Source organism: Pollicipes pollicipes, unplaced genomic scaffold, assembly GCF_011947565.3.
Source record: "Pollicipes pollicipes isolate AB1234 unplaced genomic scaffold, Ppol_2.1 Scaffold_5724;HRSCAF=6776_pilon_pilon_pilon, whole genome shotgun sequence".
Taxonomy (NCBI): Eukaryota; Metazoa; Arthropoda; class Thecostraca; order Pollicipedomorpha; family Pollicipedidae; genus Pollicipes; species Pollicipes pollicipes.
In genome coordinates, this window is record NW_023596746.1 from 46,963,734 (window position 1) to 46,980,745 (window position 17,012).

The window sequence follows — 17,012 nt, forward strand, 5'->3', positions numbered from 1 at the left end:
CAGGTAGCCTGGGTCGAGAAGTGATCAAATGCATTTTGGTTAAACTAGTCACAAAACATGGGGTCCATCCAAACATCAGATGTTTGGCAGCATTAATTTATCATGTGGCTTGCAATATCCCCGATTTTACAGTACTGGCACTGTGCTGTTGATATGTATATAGCACCAGCGTGGAGAAGGTGAAGGAACAGGATCGTTGCCGATGTCGATGATTTAACAAAATAATAGCACCTGAGTGCCACAGGATTGCCGTACAGAGGGATACCGCGCGGCACGTAATCATTAAATCATTAGCAATTGATTTCCAATCATCGATGTCACCATTAAACATTAAACATTATCTTGCCGCCTGCGCCACCAAAACATCGATGTATAGAACGGCAGCCGCTGTTCCGTGGTCGATCTGCGCACGCGCACCAGGTGACCGCTCTCAGACGGGCGCACACGGGCTCACGTTGCCCGTCCCCGGCCGTCTCCCCGGCCGGCTCCCTGCCGCGGAGGCAGGCCCAGCTCTGCCGTTTTGTACTCGCGCCGGCCAGCGCCCCGCAACACGACACTACACACCGCCGGCGAGCGGCGGGCACGTCCGCTGTCCGGCGACAAACCGGCTATCACTCGCGGCCGCCGGGGCTCGAGGCGCTGTCCGCGCCGTCAGCCGGCAGCGGCGGCGGCGGCTGCGGCCCTCAGGCGGTCCGCACGGGGCCCGTGGACCCCGGTCCCCGGCGGCGTCCGCCCGGGACCACCGACCGCGAGTCCCCAGTCTCGGGTCCGACCGGGCGGGCTGGGTCCGATATGCCAGCCACGCCACACGTCCGGTGGTGGTCCACCGACCACCCCTGCGCCCGACACTCCGCCGCCGCGCCGCCAGCGGGTCCGTAGAGCACAGGTCTGTGATAGTGCGGTCTGCCAAAGCCGGGTCAGCCACACCACGCGGACCGGCCGTCCCCTCACCGCGGCCGCAGCAGCAGTAGCAGCGGCAGCAGCGGCAGCAGCAGTCCGCAGCTGGGCCGGTCCCTGATGCCGGCGTTGTGTTGCATGGCCGCCGGGTGCTCGCCTGAGGTCATACGAGGGGGTCAGAAGGCTGTTGCCAACTCATGGCGGGGTTCAACTCGCCGGTGTGTCGCTGACGTCACGGGGCGGGGTTCGGTTCGCCGGGGTGCCGCCGACGTAACGGGGAAGGGTTCAACTCGCCGGGGTGCCGCTGATGTCACAAGGTGGGGTTCAGCTCGCCGGGGTGCCGCTGACGTCACGGGGAGGGGTTCAAATCGCCGGGGTGCCGCTGACGTCACAAGGTGGGGTTCAGCTCGCCGGGGTGTCGTTGACGTTACGGGGAGGGGTGCAACTCGCCAGGGTGCCGCTGACGTCACGGGGCGGGGTTCAGCTCGCCGGGGTGCCACTGACGTCACGGAAAGGGTTCAGCTCGCTGGGGCGCCGCTTACGTCACGGGGCGGGGTTCAGCTCGCCGGGGTGCCGCCGACGTCACGGGGAGGGGTTCAGCTCGCTGGGGTGCCGCTGACGTCACGGGGGGGGGGGGTTCAGCTCGCCGAGGTGCCGCTGACGTCACGGGGTGGGGTTCAGCTCGCCGGGGTGCCGTTGACGTCACGGGAAGGGTTCAGCTCGCTGGGGTGCCGCTGACGTCACGGGGGGGGGTTCAGCTCGCCGGGGTGCCGCCGACGTCACGGGGAGGGGTTCAGCTCGCTGGGGTGCCGCTGACGTCACGGGGGGGGGGGGTTCAGCTCGCCGAGGTGCCGCTGACGTCACGGGGCGGGGTTCAGCTCGCCGAGGTGCCGCTGACGTCACGGGAAGGGTTCAGCTCGCTGGGGTGCCGCTGACGTCACGGGGGGGGGGGTTCAGCTCGCCGAGGTGCCGCTGACGTCACGGGGCGGGGTTCAGCTCGCCGGGGTGCCGTTGACGTCACGGGGGGGGGGGGGGGTTCAGCTCGCCGGGGTTCCACTGACGTCACGGGAAGGGTTCAGCTCGCTAGGGTGCCGCTGACGTCACGGGCGGGGTTCAACTCGCCGGGGTGCTGCTGACGTCACAAGGTGGGGTTCAGCTTTCCGGGGTGCCGTTGACGTCACGGGGAGGGGTTCAGCTCGCCGGGGCGCCACTGACGTCGATTCCTGGGACCGCCTATCGACCGCGACTGGCCGAGAACGCTGAATACATTTCAGCGCCTAATTATAGAGGTCACGAAATGATATGGGGGAAAACACATGATCTCTAACAAGCTAGCAAAAGTCTTGTCAATATATTACTAATCAACAAACATTGCAACAGACAAACGGCTTCATACGGATATGCCAACCACGATGACAGCAGCAGACGGAGAGCAACTTCCAAGAACCGGTAATTATAAGATCATAACGTGGTGTATTGCTGCATTTATGAAAAAAACATAACAAAAGTTGATTGAACGAAAAGGTTTCATAACGACAGTCGTAGATAATCGGCTGCTTAGAAGGCCGTAAAGGGAGTTATTGAATGTTTTTTTCGTATTCCACGCTAGTAAGAGACATCAACTGCACCAGATCAGAAAATTTTCATTAAGACGGAAGGGGCGAATAGAGAAGTGTGAGGATGTGCGGCTAGCGTCGGTAATAATATCCCTTTCTCATTCTCAGCCTCGATAGTAATCTGCGTTTTCCTGGAAGTCGTCGTTCTTAAACAGGCCTCTCATTTTCGTCTTCATCTGGCGCGAGATGATTTCTGGCGATTGGATTTCCAGATCAAGTCTGATTGATGAAGATTGGAGTTGGCTGAACCCCGACGCAATATAAACATCTGGCAGGCTTGGAGAAATGATCTCTCCATTTCAGGGAGAATGTATCAACTTGATTTGCGCAAGCGACAAATTGTTGCGTCCACCGCGGTTATTGAAAACTGAATGGGCCAAGGCATCTGACAAGGGTTTGATGAATGGAATAACACAAAACGTAGTTCGCATTAGTCAAACGCATTGCAGCGTCATTTCATAAATTGGCATCGATGTCACAAAACTCCATTCTGAAAAACATATTAGTTTCAGTGGCCAAGTGTTTGTGCTCATGCACTCGTAACGAAAGTACGAGCTTTGGGAGGAGCGCACGGTCGATCAAGACTATCAAGAAGCGGGGAACGTCTTACAAAAATAGCATTGTTGTCTTACATGTAATACATGGCATACGTTACGAAAGGATATAAAAAGTTCATCTTGCTCGATATCGAAACGGGCTACATCTCGTCTTCTGCAGTACATTGAGCCTGTTTACCCAATTCATTCCCCATTCTTTTTGAAAACTATATTCCCCTAAGGCCGACTAGACCTTAACGATGACCTGCGTACCGTACTCATTTAGCTGATGAGAAAATCGTATGAATGCAAAGCACGGAACACTCGACAGGCCTGGCAGGCGAGAGCTTGAGCTCGCTGCCACTCCCCGGCGACCAGCGAGGCGCGCCCTGGTCCTCACGGATCTACACCGGCCACGACAGGCCATTAAGCCACCCGCCCATAGACGCCGACGTGCAACACGCCGGCGTATGGACGACACGCCGCCCACCAGCCCGCATTGTCGCGGCCGCCGCCGCCGCCGCCGGGGCTGGGGGGCAGCCGCGGCAATCGGTGGCGGTGATCCTCAGCCGTCAGCGCCAGACGGTTCGCGCCGAGCCGGCGCGTGGGTCCTCGTGCATGCCCCCGGCCAGTATGTGAGGTTAGCGTCATCGCAACAAACAAACAAACAAGCCCGTGCATGGGTCCTGCATCTCAGAGTCACCATTCACATATCGGCCAAACATTGTAACAGATCACCGAATGACGTGACGTGACGCGAAAGACCTACCGTTGATGACCTAGATGACCTGGACTTGTGACCTACCGTCGTGTCGGCGAGGCGCGAGGCCAGGTGCCACGTGGCCGGCCTAAACTCGACGTTTTCACGTGACAGATGCCTCATACGAGTCTTCCACTTGCATGTAAGGCGTTGCCCAGTCGTTCACGATAGCGGGTTGGACCAATTTGGGCGTGGTTCAAGCCATAAAATTTTAGTTACTTTTACTTTGGCAACATGGGAGCCCTGATCATGCGTTTGATTTAAGTGAGAGATTGCAGAGGCCATCAGCACCTGACCTGCCCGACCATCACGCACTGACGCTCACCCATTGTTTTTTTCTTATGCGCAACGACAAGCCGAAGGCATTGCTCATGCATTTTCATAAACACAACAAACTGCGAAGCCGCCGAACGTGTCAGTATAATTCGGTAATTCACACTGCTACGATGATCATAACCAGAAGCAGTTCGCCTTTAGAGCACCGAAGCTCCGCGGTGCCATCTCAGCAGAATAATCAGTACGTTTTCCAGCATTCTTTGGCTCAACGTTGAAACGTTCTTTGCGGGAGCCGGTGTTTGGGCAAAGTAAGTGGATGTGATGGGTGGTTTTCCTGACGTACGAATAAATGAGCTGAGGACCTACTTTCGATTCGTTTGATAAACGCGTATACCGTGAATGTGCCTCAGCCCTCTTTTACCCGACATATTGCGCCACGAACGCTATGCCTTCCAGCTTGGCTTTTACGGTGACACACTTGAATATCGTCCGATGCGTGAGCGGCCTACCATTAACGTGCACCACTAACGAGCCGTTTATTCACATTAAAGATTTGCATTCTTAACATGACTGACATACCATTGCTGACGTGCACTGTAGCGTGATGACGTACCGTTGCTGACGTGCACTGTAGCGTGATGACGTACCGTTGATGACGTGCACGGTAACGTGAGGACGTACCGTTGATGATGTGCATGGTAACGTGGGTGACATACCGTTGATGACGTGCACGGTAACGTGGGTGACATACCGTTGATGACGTGCACGGTAACGTGGGTGACATACCGTTGATGACGTGCACGGTAACGTGAGTGACATACCGTTGATGACGTGCACGGTAACGTGGGTGACATACCGTTGATGACGTGCACGGTAACGTGGGTGACATACCGTTGATGACGTGCACGGTAACGTGGGTGACATACCGTTGATGATGTGCATGGTAACGTGGGTGACATACCGTTGATGACGTGCACGGTAACGTGGGTGACATACCGTTGATGACGTGCACGGTAACGTGGGTGACATACCGTTGATGACGTGCACGGTAACGTGAGTGACATACCGTTGATGACGTGCACGGTAACGTGGGTGACATACCGTTGATGACGTGCACGGTAACGTGGGTGACATACCGTTGATGACGTGCACGGTAACGTGGGTGACATACCGTTGATGACGTGCACGGTAACGTGAGTGACATACCGTTGATGACGTGCACGGTAACGTGGGTGACATACCGTTGATGACGTGCACGGTAACGTGGGTGACATACCGTTGATGACGTGCACGGTAACGTGGGTGACATACCGTTGATGACGTGCACGGTAACGTGGGTGACATACCGTTGATGACGTGCACGGTAACGTGAGTGACATACCGTTGATGACGTGCACGGTGACGGAGGCAGGCTCGGCGTTGGCCGGCCCGCACGTGTAGTTGCCGGTGTCGGACGGCGTCATCCGAGTGATGTGCAGCCTGAAAACCGAATCACACGGCGGTAGAAAACATAGCGCCTTGCTCCGAGCCAACAGCCAAGGCAGCCGACGTCTTACTGCGAAAAAAGATTTCGACAGTAACAAATGTAGGTTCTCGTCTTCAGGCCAATGATATGAACATTTGCACAAAACGCAAAATCCGGGATCCAGTGTTGAAAGCTGCAAATATCTCTTAAGTTCCCAGAAAAAAAAACAAGCAAATAAAGGGTTTCTCATGGTTTTGGAAGGGCATAACCTGAATGTTATCTCCCTCCCCCGCCTGGCCGGCCCGTGCCAGCCGCAAACACAGCTTCGGCATGTTGCAATATTAAAACTCAAGTCTTTAAGCTGAAATTGAAGTGAATCGAGAGCTGGCGGTCGGGGCAACGCCAGGGAAGAGGCGTAGTGCTGCTACAAAGCCTTGGCGGCGTAATTTGAGCCCCAAAATCATTCAAATTTGCATTTCTGTTATGTCTTGATGGTACTGCAACGGTACTGCCAGGTGTTATTATTAGACGTGAACGGCCCTGGGGTTTCACCGGAGTATGACTTGCAATAGACAAACGTGGGAGACTCGCTTTAAATAAGCGAAAATGTGTTCTCCAGTGTTAATTCCACTCATATTATTTTTGAGGATACGGAGCGAAAAATCATTGCAGTTAGGAGGTCTAAAATAAAGCACTAAATCTCTCTTAATGCCAAATTCTACTCGTCTGATCATTTCAACCTCAATTTGATGCCTGGGGGCAAGCATCAGGGAACATATCTGTCATCAAGATATACGATTCATTCAGCTACGAGCGCTTAAACGGACGAGGTGTAATAATATACGTCATCGGCAGCGAAGTGCAGCTGACGTTCGGCACGTGCCACCAGCTCGTCTGGCGTCTACTGTGCACACAGATCACGAGCCTGCAATAGGTGGGCGCGAAGAGCCAGCCGGCCGTTGGCAGCGGCGCCACCGACACCCCCCTGACCTGCCCTACTCTAGCTTTGAGAACCTAACAGTTTCAGCCGGTCAGTCAGCATGTGAACTGCCTGTTTACGCTTGTGTGAATGCTCTCCAAGCCTGTATCCTCGGACACGAAGGAAAACCAAGATCAGATAAAGCCTGGCACGAAACTAAAGTAACCGAAGGAAACTCAAAGGGGCTGATGTGATCCGTAAACTTGTTTGAATGTCAAACATGTCCAACAGATCCATGAATCTGTTGGACAAGAGAGGTAGCTGAACTACGAGCATAGCATAGAAGCAGCCCAGAATCATCGTAAAACTTCAATGCTGTCGTGCTTTTTCAGCGGCTCATATTCCCATTACATGGGAAACCAGCGGGCACGCTGCCCTGACGACCAACACAGATCAGTACAGATGGATCCGAACAGCCACTGCGCTGCGTTCATCCCTCAAATGGAGTCATCTTTCTTGAAGTAACTAGTCTACAGGGCCGAACCAAACCAGATTTACATCGCGTTCTCGGCACCCGTCGCACAGCAAACCGTTTCCGGTGTCATTCACACTCCAGGCACGTCCCCAAAACTGCCACCGGATGTCCGGAATCACTCCAGCCTGCGCATCCAACAAGTGTGAAATGAGTTTGACATTGCATTTCCGTATAGCACGTTAGCGCGTCCAGGCGCCTATCTGAGAACGATAGCACACGACATCATCCAGTGCGCATACAGATTGGAGCCGTTGGGAGTGAGCCGAGTGGCCCGCACCAGAAGTGAGACGACCCCAGTCAGCTGCCTTACTCCTGTAGCCGCGCACGAGCCGTCCCTGAGCACGCTCCCCTCCATCGCGTGGCGGAGGAAGCCACCCTCGTCGCCGATGAGGCCCGTCCCCAGTCTGCTGCCTCACTCCTCGCTCAGCCGCGCACGAGCCGTCACCGAGCATGCTCCCCTCCATCGTGCGGCAGAGGAAGTCCCACTCCCCGCCGATGATACCCGTCCCCAGGCCTGCAGACGAACACCCACCGAGGGCGCCGCCGCTCACCTTGTCGCCACCCCCTGTCCCAAGGAAGGGGGGAGGGCGCCGCCGCTCACCTCGCCGCCTCCCCCTGTCCCAAGGAAGCGGGGGAGAGCGCCGCCGCTCACTTCGTCGCCACCCCCTGTCCCACGGGAAGGGGGGGGGGCGACGTGTGACCTCCCGGCCAGCCGCCCCCAAGGAGAACGATATCCCTGGCAGAGGGACGGAGAGGAGGAGACAGAGGTCTGATTGAGCTCGTCGCGGACAGTGCACTGGAGAGGGCCCTTTCAGAGACTGGATATTGGCACTCCAACGCCACGGTGCTGACAGTGGGTCCGGCTTAGTTGAGGCGAAATTAGTCCCGCGCGAGCCCGGGCCCAAAAATCAACAGCGTGTGTGGTGTGATGGCGTCGGGTTTGTCTGACGCTCCAAATGATCCGATGACGGCGCACACCAGGCACCGGAGAGGTTCAGTTTCACGTGTCCTAAACCGTCAATGCACACCGATACACACGAATGCCTCACAGACGCAGAGCCTTCCGTAGTCTGGGCCTTTTTGTGGTAGTGGGTGCGACAGAGAGCCAAATTGGGCACCTTATCTTACACGACACTGTCCGATCTCTCAGGGGCGCGTGGTGCTATTCTGCTGACGATGAATGCAGCAATGGCAACCGACACTTGCGTGCGTACATGTGTGCGTGCGTGAGCGCGCGCGCGCGTGTGTGTGTGTTTCGAGGGGGCAGGACTGGACCTACCAGACAATTGGTGTAATAATCTACGAACAAAAAGGGAGAGGAGAGCAATGTGGTGCCATCAGCAACATACCATATCTCATTTCACACGAACCTTGTAATAAACTTCAGAAGTGTCTAAAAACACTGCACCTCAGCATCAGATGGGGCGTGCACAGGAGACATAATCGATCCCGAGCATCACCGATCGGATCACCGATCCATGGCGTCTCCGATCGGATCACTGATTCATGAAGGGACCAATCGGACCACTGATGCATGGCGTCACAGATGGGACCACTGGTCCAATTCCGTCGATCAGCTCACTGATTCAGAGCGTCACCATTCGATTTACATATATAGACCGTCACCGATCGGATTACCGATATAGAGCATCACCGATCGGATTACCGATATAGAGCGACACCGATCGGATGAACGATACAGAGCGACACCGATAGGATTACCGATATAGAGCGTCACCGATCGGATTACCGATATAGGGCGACACCGATCGGATTACCGATATAGAGCGTCACCGATAGGATCACCTATATAGAGCGTCACTGATCGGATTACCGATGTAGAGCGTCACCGATAGGATCACCTATATAGCGCGTCACCATTCAGATCACTGATCCAGAAAGTCACCGATGACCGCCCGGCGCCTCGAGCCGGCATCGTCCCACAATCTGAGGGAAGAGTACTTCCCCAGCAGGCGTCGTCTCACAACCTGAGGAAAGGGTGCGCTCCCAGCAGGCGTCGTCTCACAATCTGAGGGAAGGGTGCGCTCCCAGCAGGCGTCGTCTCACAATCTGAGGGAAGGGTGTGCTCCCAGCAGGCGTCGTCTCACAATCTGAGGGAAGAGTGCGCCCCCAGCCGGGCGTCGTCTCACCTGCTAAGGGAGGGATGCGTCTCCAGCCGGATCCGGTCCTGGCCCTGGTAGTTGATGACCCGGCCGTTGTGGTACCAGTAGATGGAGCTGGTGTCGTGGCTGACTTGGCACGTCAGGTTCACGTCGCTGCCCGACTTCACGTGCAGCTCGGCGTTGCCCAGGATATGCGCCCTGGAAACTGTGCAGTACATATACGTCATCGGCTCCCACAAGTGTACACATCGTGATCTACTTAATTCACCGCCGTGACCAGGACCCGGAATGGCACCCAAATGCAAAAACTCGATTCACCGATGTCTTGCCTCAATCAACAGCTAACGGCGCAAATAAGCAATGTAATTGACTCGCCATAAAACTAAAGACATAAACCACTAGCTAGCTACTCCGTCGGTCCAAAGGGTCGAGCGATTTTTTTGTAAGTCGTGAGCGACATTAAATGACATTGGGAATAAATGACGGGATTTTTTGGACCCCCAACACAAATATGGGAAAATCGAGCGAGAGAGAGAGAGAGGGGGGGGGGGACAGAAAGGAAAAAACGAGAGAAAGAGCGGGAAAATAGTAGTGACGCAGAAGTATGGAAAGGTCCATCTTGCCGTACCGTCACTGGCTTTAACACTGGGTTGGCGAGCAGAAAATGCCTTCGTCACGAGGCAAGTGAGCTTCATCGTCTGCGGCAGCCTGGGCGTGTTATTGCCTGTAGCCCCTTCCAAAGCTTAGCCCGCACTCCACTAGGACTAAACCCACCCATTATTAGTTCATGCTGAAAAGATCTGGTGATTTAATCTGACTGAAGACGAGATGATGAGATATTTCACTGATAAGACTGTCAATGGAGAGGAAGTCAGCTCGCGTTCTCATCAGTGGAGGTCGGTGTCGGTTCCAGGGTCCGTCTGCCTCTGTTTTGTAGTCTTCCTTTTTGCCCGCCCCTGTTGCACCGCCTGGTCCAGCGGTCGGGACCACCGGGAGCACAAAAGCGTCGGCCCGAATTAGAAGTCTAATCCAACTGAGGCGGCTCCGTCATTATCTGTGTCGCTCACAATTAGCAGGCCGCAGCAGATGTAATTCCCCGCTTCCACAATAATCCGCACCGAATCAGAGCGTCAGTGCGGCAACAATGCAGCCCGCAGCAGATCCGCCGGCACCCACGCCCAGACAGGCACAAAGCCGAAATAACAGCCGCTCACGTGGGACATGCAGAGTGCGTCATCGACTGAGGCTGGCGGCTGTGGTGAGGCTCATGGCCTCAGTGGCCACCGGCCTCGGCAGCAACAGGGGGGGGGGGGGGGGGGTCGGTGCTGCGTGCCGCCGCGCCACCGCGCACAGTCGGTCACTAACGTTTGCATTGGTTGTTCAGATTCCAAGTGAGGCGGGGTCTTAAGAAGTAAAAATCATTCGAAAAAAACAATCCAAAACGGGAAAAGCTTTCATAGAGTCCAGCCGTATGAAAGTGCTGCTTCACATGGCGTAAATTGCTCACGTCTGTGATCGGTGCCGATGTAGCTGGGGCGATGAAACACACCACTATGTCTTAGGATGAACGCTTTCCATAAGCCCTCGAAGAGAGCTGGATTCCTGAATAGAAGCAAAAGGGCCAGGAAGAGCCGAGTATCTGGCCATCCCCGCCACGCTTTGACCGTCTTCTGCCGGCTTTACTCCGCGGCTCGGTCAGCGATGTGTGTGGACGTAGGCCGTAGTTCCGGAGGTGTGTCCGTTTTGAGCGCGCGCTGCGTCTCGGCGACATTTTTATAGTGGATAAATACATCACAGAACGTCCTCGGATAAATGGCATACAACGGGATATTCGGTATGCCTAGAAAATAGCTGTTCTAAGGTGGAAATCAAAAATGGCTCCCGCAGTTAGGGCTGAAATTTCAGAACACATGATGGGGCTGTCGCTGAAATGAATTTCGCCACGGCTCTTGGAGAAGCATTTTTTTGTGGTTGGTGGAACATTGTGGGCTTCACAAGGCAGGAAACTGGCTGCCCTCTATGATCACTTACGACAGATGCTCCACGTCCATGCTGAATGACTTTGAAAACACCAAGAACAGACCATGAAGCAAGTTTAAAATCGAACAGCGATATTAAGGAACGAGCATGCACAGAGCATATCCAGAACAAAAAGCAGGCTCCCATCGAGATTTAGCTCGAAACGCCAACAACACTAGCCCACATCTAGCTCCAATGTATTCTCGCCCAGGGGGTTCCTGACCACGCAGCTTAGCTCAAGACACTGGCTTCTGGGTCTAACGTCCACATTGATCAGCATGAATAGAAGACAGCGGATGAATTACAAAAGCGGTCAACTTGAGAGGCGGTCACTCATCACGCACGCTCAGCCGGAGAACGGGAACTCATCTGGCACGGTCTGCGGTCTGCGCGTCGGGCACTTACCGACCACGTCCAGATGGAAGGCCAGGCTGATCTTGGGCTCGGTGCTGACCTGACACTCGTACACGCCGCTGTCGTTGACTGTGGGAGCCAGCACCTTAAGCGTCCACTCCTGCGTGCCGTCCGAGTGTAGCGCCAGGAAACGCTTGTCGGTGGTGTAAGTGAACAGGCCCACCGTCAATATGTGTAGGTCACTCTTGCGCACCCAGGAGACCTGGGGACACGGCCCAGGCTATGTCAGACCACAGCGCATACCGGTCAGTGTCCGTGCGTGTTTATGCGTGTGTGTGTGGGGGGGGGGGAGAGGCTGACCAAATCTCGAACGCCGGCAGAGCTAGAACAAATGTAATCTAATTTTGTCTTCAAAATCAAGCATCTGGATAGCCACAACATGGACGTTAACTTAAACTGTCATTGGTGCGCACTTACTCAACGTCGTCTGCTCGAAAGCCTTGCCATGGAAGTGAGATGTAAAGGGGCTGCACTTCAGTCATTTTCACCATCTAGCACCTAGTAACATTGAACTGAGAAGCAAACGTAAACGTCGACTGGCGTAATTGTTATATTGCACAAAACGCTGATCAGAAGCAAATGGCAGCATAACGACAAAACGACAGCCGTTGACAGGTCAGCTCACAGACAAGGCAGGATCAATCCTGAGCGTAATAGCCCATAGTCCTCCTATAAACCCCAGGCGTCATGTACCACATCGGCTCCGGTCCTCCTGCAAACCCCAGGCGTCATGTACCACATCGGCCCCGGTCCTCCTGCAAACGCCAGGCGTCATGTACCACATCGGCCCCGGTCGTCCTGTAAACTCCAGACGTCATGTACCACATCGGCCCCGGTCCTCCTGTAAACTCCAGACGTCATGTACCATATCGGCCCTGGTCCTCCTGTAAACTCCAGACGTCATGTACCACATCGGCTCCGGTCCTCCTGCAAACCCCAGGCGTCATGTACCACATCGGCCCCGGTCCTCCTGTAAACCCCAGGCGTCATGTACCACATCGGCCCCGGTGTTCCTGTAAACCCCAGGCGTCATGTACCACATCGGCCCCGGTCCTCCTGTAAACCCCAGGCGTCATGTACCACATCGGCCCCGGTCCTCCTGCAAACGCCAGGCGTCATGTACCACATCGGCCCCGGTCGTCCTGTAAACTCCAGACGTCATGTACCACATCGGCCCCGGTCCTCCTGTAAACCCCAGGCGTCATGTACCACATCGGCCCTGGTCCTCCTGTAAACCCCAGGCGTCGCATAGACCCTGCGGAGGACCCCATTTGTTTCCGGAAACGACTGGAACATCAGCCGCCACTGGCGGCGGCCGTTTGCGGGCCCCATTTGACGTCAATTGCCCTGAGTCTGCCGGCGGCGCCGGTGGAGCGCAGCGCGCGGCCAACGATACCCATTAAAACGAGAGGCATCGCTGAAAGATGAGCTGAATGCATTACTGCTGTCAAACGGGGTCGAAGTCGGGCCGAAGTTCGGACTCGGTCCGCCGTGTATTGCCCGGAGGGCGGACCGGCGACGCCACCGGGTGGCGGGACTCGCCGACTCCGTCCAGCGTCCGGGTGCGCCTCTCTCCCTCTCTCTACCTCTCTCTCTCCATCTTTCTCTCTCGCTCTCTCTCGCTCTCTCCCTCATTTTAGCTCTCTCCTTTCTCCATTGCTCTCGTTTTCTCTTTCCCTGCTTCCCTGTCCCCCCCCCCCTCCTCTCTTCCTTCCTCCCTTCCTTCCTTTCTTCCTCCCTTCCTTCCTTCCTTTCTTCCTTCCTTGATTGTTTTTCCTTCATTCATTCATTCATTCATTCCCTCCCTCACCTCCTTCCCTTCCTCTTAAATTTGAATCTCTGGGGCGATGAGGAGTCATGCGCAGTGAATCATCACGATTATGAGACCTGTTGCATCAAAACGGAAGTGAGTGCCATCGCTAAAAGCTTGTGTTATATTTTTGGCACTTGCAGGCTGCATAAAGATAATGGCACACTAGGTCAACGTCAAGCTAAGAGACATTTTTGATGTGACAAAATGGTAATGTATCTGCCACGTTGGTCTCAGAGATTTTCCATATCACGGCATGCTATATTGACATACAGACGTCGACTTCCGCGAGCATTTGCAAATGTTTTGTTGAAACATGTGCAAGCGACGACTTCATAAAATGTGTTGTAACAAATCTGAAACTTGCAAATTGTCACACTGCGCCCTGACGTCACAAAGCGTTGCCTGAAATGAAATTTCATGGGTGGAATAGCATTCGGAAACAGCTTTTTCACAGCAAACTTGCGATTACGGCTAACTCCCACATGAATTAGATCAAGCATGGCTGTAAGACATGCATTTACAGACATGCATACACATGTGCATACAACCAGACATACATACTACAGTATTGTCATCGCGTGTGTGCACCTGCACGCGGATTGTGGATACGCATAAGTCTACTTTTGCATACAACTGCCGCTGATGTTTACGGAGATGCTGTCGTAATCCATACCTGAGTTATATCAGTGTTTGTTTGGAGTCGGCACACACAATTGCAGCTCCAACTCCGGCCGCCCTCCCCCTTCCCCTCCCCCCGCGAGGCAGCCGTCAGAATCGCCGACCGCCGACTCGGGACTGACCGTCTTGTCGCCCGGATGCTGGATCACGCAGCGCAGGTAGGCCGGCTTGCCGACCGGCGACACCACGTGTCGCACTGTTGAGTTGAGGAACACCGGCTGCAGCATGGAGGGCCGCTGCCAGGGTGGCCGGGACGGTGGCTCCTCGGCCGACTGGATGGCCGCGACCTGGCCTGTGGACGCCCAGCACCGGTCAGCGCCGATATCTGACCAGCGGACGCCCAGCACAGGTCAGCACCGATACCTGACCAGTGGACGCCCAGCACCGGTCAGCACCGATAGCTGGCCAGCGGACGCCCAGCACCGGTCAGCACCGATAGCTGGCCAGCGGACGCCCAGCACCAGCCAGCACCATTTGACAGCCTGCCGGAGTGGCCGACGGCTTCTTTGTTTCGGGCTATCAGCGGGTTTCGTGTCCCCCATGCTGAACCAGTGGGGAACGCTTGGACACGCCGACGGCACCCCGCTGGTGGGATCCGGTCCCGAGTCTCATGTAATGATGCAACTCTGCTGGACTAGATTCACGCCAACTTTCACGTTCCAAGCTTGCACCGGCACCGAACCGTCACCGCATTAATTATTGCATGAGGAATGAGCGGACGCTACGAAAATTACGTTATAAGATTGGGTCTACTGAAATATGCGTAGCGAAATATATGGAAAGTTGGGGCATTTCTCCTGATATGGCGTCTCTGTCTTTACAGAGCGTTTTCAACAAAGTTTGGGCCTTAACACAGGCTCACTAGGAACAAAGTGAGGTTCTGTGGTGCCTTAATTACGGCACCGTCTAATTACGTAGCATTGTGGCCAAATATGAGCCGGGAAATGTTATCATTTTATTTCATCATTTCCGGTCATAGTTTCAGGCCAGGTATCATGCTTTTTATTTGCATCTTTGAATTAGACTTCCTGCTCGTTCTGAGTCAACATAAAATCGGGAGGCTTCTTTCACAGGCCCAATTTTTTTTAACAACTATTGATGGAACCAGCCCTCTACCCTCTTTGTACTCTTTTACGTACCCTATTAGTAACAAATATGCCCGATAACTTTGGCTCGAAAGATCTGGCGTGGAGCTTAGCTCGTAACATTGCGTGTTATAGCTTGTTTATTAGCGTATGTGAAAATAAGACACCAAGAACATTCCATACGATGAAAGTTCTCACATGCCACGTAATGTTGATTATCTGCTGGTGGTTTATCGTGTCCACCGCCGTGAGGTAGCTGGGCCTGACTGCGGCAGAAGCAGCCAGAGGTGGTCAATCACATTTCTGATTGACGCTAGCAATAGCTTGATCTGTTCAATATCGGATATAAGCAACGACGAGCTTGACCTTCTAGCTTTTCAGCGTTATGAGTTCAGCGTTTCCATGCTGAGAGTGGGCGACCTTCAATGTATCACGAGGCACTGGTTAAACGACGTTCCCAAGCAAACATTGGTTATGTTGCGAATGCTCTACGCTACGAGCTGCGATCATGGCCAAGAGTCCACATGAGCATTCACCATTATGAGCACAGCTTGAAGATAGTATTGCCAATAAGGCCAATACTTGCTTCATAACGTCGTTTGACCAGTACCTCGTGGCATAGTGAAGGGCGATAGCTATTGGTTTAAGACCTCTGAATTCATAATGCTGTTCAACATCATACAACTTTCGTGCTGTTGCGACATCCCACGGAGGCTTCATGAAAGCTGCTAATTTTAGACAGGCATAAAGTACGGATGACTTCGCCTGCCATGCCCAGATGGAGGCCACGATTCGAATTCGACACGCGTTTTCCATCGAACAAACCTAAGTTTACGGCTTGACCGGGCCCAACACAATTTTGCTTTATCTGGCCTCATACGCTTACAGCTGCCTGTCATCGATCCACACGGTTCGAGGTGCCGGATATTAGCATCAAAAGTTTATACCGTGAAACTGGTGATGCATTTGGCGTGGAACGTGTGGTGGTCGGAGCTGCGTTGCGCCGACGTTCCCGGCCGGCTCGACCGCCCGGCGCATAGGCTGTCCCGCACGGTCGGGCCGGCCGGCCCCGTCGATCGTTAGCCGTGTCCTGCGGGACAGCCTATGCGCCCGACCGCTCTCCAACTGTACCGACCGGTCCGGCGCAAGCCACGACAACGTGACTGGCCTGGCGCGAGCCACGACGACGTGACCGGCCCCGCGCAAGCCACGATAACGTGACCGGCCCCGCGCGAGCCATGACAACGTGACTGGCCCCGCGCGAGCCATGACAACGTGACCAGCCCCGCATGAGCACGACAACATGAACAATCCAGCGTAAGCTACGACAACGTGACCAGCCTGGCGCGAGCACGGCAACGTGACCAGCCTGGCGTGAGCCACGACAACGTGAACGGTCCAGTGTGAGCACGACAACGTGACCGGTCTGGCATAAGCCAAAGCAACGTGACCCTTCCTGCGCGAGCACGACAACGTGACTGGCCTGGCGTGAGCCAAGACAACGTGACCAGCCCGGCGTGAGCCAAGACAACGTGACCGGTCCCGCGTGAGGCACGATAATGTGACCAGCCCGGCGTGAGCCAAGACAACGTGACCGGCCCGGTATGAGCCACGATAATGTGACCAGCCTGGCGTGAGCCAAGACAACGTGACCGGCCCGGTATGAGCCACGATAATGTGACCGGCCCGGCATGAGCCACGGCAGTGTGACCGGCCCGGCATGAGCCACGACAGCGTGGCCGGTCCCGCGTGAGCCACGACACTGCCCTTGCTCCCTTCCCCTTTCGTATGAATTGCAGCGTGATCAAAATATGCACCGTATTTGCCTTCATTAGCGTATAAATTAGCATCTGAGCCTGAAGCCCAGGGGCGTCAC

At 54.9% G+C, this 17,012-nt stretch overlaps 1 protein-coding gene across 1 annotated transcript in view; it reads right to left on the reverse strand.

Moving 5' to 3' along the window:
* Nucleotides 1-749: 749 nt before the first annotated feature.
* LOC119103590 (zwei Ig domain protein zig-8) overlaps nt 750-17,012 on the reverse strand; it is a 47,333-nt gene continuing 31,070 nt past the window's right edge. The window contains exons 2-6 of the mRNA XM_037227178.1: nt 14,174-14,343; nt 11,552-11,762; nt 9,155-9,332; nt 5,467-5,564; nt 750-1,054 (exon numbers count right to left, since the gene is read on the reverse strand). Of these exons, the coding sequence (XP_037083073.1) occupies nt 948-1,054; nt 5,467-5,564; nt 9,155-9,332; nt 11,552-11,762; nt 14,174-14,343 (764 nt within the window). The 3' untranslated portion in view covers nt 750-947. The remainder of the gene's footprint in view (nt 1,055-5,466; nt 5,565-9,154; nt 9,333-11,551; nt 11,763-14,173; nt 14,344-17,012) is intronic.